Here is a 3,614-nt window from a genome sequence, read left to right as displayed (position 1 = left end):
TTTTTGCAGAAACACACCTGGAAAGTATGTAAAATATTGAATGCATAATATTGAATAGGCCTATGTCACATAGGACATTTATACATGTCACAGTAGGAAAAGCAGAGGCTTAAATAATAAAATTAATGATGCTTTAATTCTGTCTAGCTGCTTCAGTTTTAAGGTCCTGCTATTGTACATGCTCGCTCAATGGGACATTTGAATAGCACAGAGCCATTGTTAATGTCATTAGTAACATTTGTGCTTTTCCTACTATGTCCAGTCAAAATGTAATTCATGGAAAAGCTGCCCGTTTTTGGTGTCTATAGAATATTTTATATGGCATTAATGTGCTTTCTAAAAAAGATCCCTCTGCAATGTGATGTGAGGGAGCTCCCACTGAATGAGCCTTGCACGTGATTGATTACCCTCTCCCTCCCTCTGTGGTCTGCCCTCTCCACTCTCATCATCATGTATTACTCCCTCTCGTCCTCACCCCCACGCCCCAGCCTTTCATTCTGCCTCCTTTTCCTTTCCACTCTCAATCAGCACCCTTTGCCCCCCCCCATCTCTTCTAGCTGCTCTGTTCATTATGTACACTCTACATGTGGCGCACATTTCATCTCATTACACCTCGGATAGCGAGCGGTCTCCTCTTTACTCTGGTCAGTGATGGATACATCAGTAAACGGCACATGCACACATATACCAGATGTCTACTCTCAGCATTATCTGGAGGCAGGGGTCACTCTTTTTTTTTTCATTTTCACCTTTCTGCAAATGAATTTGAAAATAATATTATGAGAGGAAGATATTTAGAAGGCAAAACCATGGGAAAAAATGTAATGTGTGCATTTATACATGCAAATCTGACAAGATGTTGTTTAATTAGTTGTAACCATTGTTTTTCAGAGACTAAGCTACAAGGGAAGGCTTTTATATCCCTCTCTGCCTCACAACTCCTCTTGCAAACTGTGTTCTGCGTAATATTTATCATAATGTTTTAGACAGTAAAGTACTCAGGCATTTTAATTATGAAGGCCCGTAAATAATGTTTTAGAAAGAGATATGTTTGTTCTGTTTAAAATTTTTAGAGCACAATCTACAGACAAATCAGAAAAAAAGGTATTAAAAAAATAAAGAAACAAGGACCAAAGCACAGATGCTTTTCTCAAGTTTGTCAAATGAGTATCTCCATGAAAAAACTGCCTCTCTTCTTTACTCTTAAATCGAAACAAAGGTAAGCTAAAGCTGCAGAGTCCTTATCAACTCATCTGAAGTTAAAGCAACAACAGGAGGTCATACCGAGTGATTTCCTCCTTGAGAGCAGCAGGCTCAGGAGGGTAGAACTTGACTCTCAAACACATGGTGAATGGAGGCTGAGCTGGAGGAAACAAACACAAAACATTTAAAACATGGACAAGAATACTTTAATTGAAAGGGATCAAACAATCAAACAGGAGATTCAGGTAGACAGCAGAACTGTTTTGGGACATAGATTTATCCGCATGAATTAGAAGATTAAATGTCGGAGTACTCCAATGTAAAAAAGCTTATTAGGGAAGCATGTTTATGGTCTTTACTTACTCATTTATTATGGATTATTATACCATGTTATCCTGTGGCATTATTTATTGGTACTATTGTACTATTTGTGCATATTTATGATGTATGTATGTATATCTAAATTTTTTAAAACATACATTTTATATTATTATATTTTTAGGCTGCCTTTCAACATGTGGCCTGGGACAACAGATGGAAATTAGCCTTCTAGGCAAACTTACTGACAGTTGTTTTTTCTGTTGATCAATGTGTATCATCCCTAAAACAATAATGATACTGATCCATCACAAAGTACAGAAGCCCCAAAGTGAAGTCTTTTTTTGTCTGTTTAACAGCATTAAACCCCAAAGTATTGAATTTACAATAACGGGAAAAACAAGCAAATTGCACTTGAACAAAAATACACAAATGACACACACAAATGATTAATCAAATGATTAATCATTTGTGAGTGTTTATTTTTCTGTAATTAAAACAACTCCACAGTATCTCGTATGACTCAAATATATATTCAGGCATTCACTGGAGCATTTGATTGCCCATCTTCCAAGATTATAAACATAAACCTAAAGTACTTACATTTCATTTGCTTTGCAATTGATTTTGTGAACTCCAACCAGTGCTGCATTAGAAAGAAAAACAGATAAATGCAAATAATTAAATCTCACAAAAATCCCCTCTGACTTATCCAAACATCAAATCCTTGAACTGACACTTTCAATATCAGTTGTCATGTTGCTCAGCTGTTACTACTGACAGTTTTCTGGAGGAAAACCTGTTCCTGGCACAAATTATATTATTTTATGGTGTCATAGCAGCACGGTTCGAGCAATATGCAATACGCCAAAGCTGCATCAAATATAAAGAATTTGGCAGAAAATGACAGCAGAGGTCTCTTTTTAGAGCATGAAGGCTGATTAGACAACACGTTTTGACTTAACAGTGAGCCCTTGCTGGTGGTGACAATTACACAGGCCCTGTGTGTCTACAGCCAGATTCAGACTCTTCATTCTCTCTGGGAGCATATTCTCTCTCCATCTTTTTCCCAGGTTGCCTTCCCGCCAACCCAACCCACCCACAGCAACAACCACCAAAATAGTCCTGAGTGACAGCATAGGAAATGCAGCATCAGCGGGACTTGGCTCTTGTCTGCAGGACTACAACATGATCTGTGAACATGTGAATACTTCATGAATCAAGCAGTGCTCACTACATGCCTCACAGCAGAGGAGCCTGATGGAACAATCGTCGGTCTGAAAGGCGGCGTGAATAAGAGAAACTGAAAAACACAACTTTTCACTCTGGCCTGCAGTCTTACTCTTATTCCTCTACTAAATCAAAATCGATCAATTTTTAAAGTATAGCCATGCATGTGATTTTTATAAGCAACACAGTCATTCTGAGTTCACATTCAACCACTTCTACTTTGGATGCAGTGGATACAACAACACAGATTTTAAACTTGTGATTTTAATTCAAAATTTGGCTTTCCAGCTTTGTTTTTGCGGACTATAGAGGGAATAGTTTAACATTTTGGGAACGCATTAAATGCAAAGTTGGAGCCAGGAGGCTTTTAGCTTAGGTTAGAATAGCATAAAGACTGGAAGCAAGGAGAAACAGCTAGTCTGACTCTCTTGAAAAATCAAAAATATGCCTATCAGCGCCTCTAAAGCTCACAAACAAACATGTTGTATCTCCTTTGTTTAATCCAGACACAAGACTTTATGCTGAGCTAGGCTAACTGCCTTCAGAGTCCTGCTCCATACTAAATGTACGGGAATAATAGTTGTATCGATGCTTTCATCTACTCTCGACAAGAAAGCGAAAAAGGGTATTTACCAAAATGTCGAAACTAATTATAAACATGAATACTATATTGTGCTATTCATTGTATAAGTGGAATAATCCAATTCAAAAACTTTGAATTATGTTTTCTTATCCTTCTAAAGTATTTTAAAGCAATGATATCTTGGTTGGCTTTAATGTTTGTGACAAAAAATGCACATAAGTATACACAAAAACTCCCTGTCATGCTTACACACTCACTCACACATACACACCTACACACA

At 37.4% G+C, this 3,614-nt stretch overlaps 1 protein-coding gene across 1 annotated transcript in view; it reads right to left on the bottom strand.

Annotated features, from left to right (window-relative positions):
- Positions 1–1,361, bottom strand: part of LOC118330768 (FERM domain-containing protein 5) — a 16,998-nt gene extending 15,637 nt beyond the window's left edge. Inside the window, exon 1 of the mRNA XM_035665441.1 lies at positions 1,285–1,361. Coding sequence (XP_035521334.1) covers positions 1,285–1,346 — 62 coding nt within the window. The 5' untranslated portion in view covers positions 1,347–1,361. The remainder of the gene's footprint in view (positions 1–1,284) is intronic.
- Positions 1,362–3,614: the final 2,253 nt, after the last annotated feature.

The sequence above is a fragment of the Morone saxatilis genome, unplaced genomic scaffold (genome assembly GCF_004916995.1).
Source record: "Morone saxatilis isolate NCDOM2014 unplaced genomic scaffold, NCSU_SB_2.0 Contig2, whole genome shotgun sequence".
Classification (NCBI taxonomy): Eukaryota; Metazoa; Chordata; class Actinopteri; family Moronidae; genus Morone; species Morone saxatilis.
This window is presented reverse-complemented; position numbering and strand designations above follow the sequence as displayed.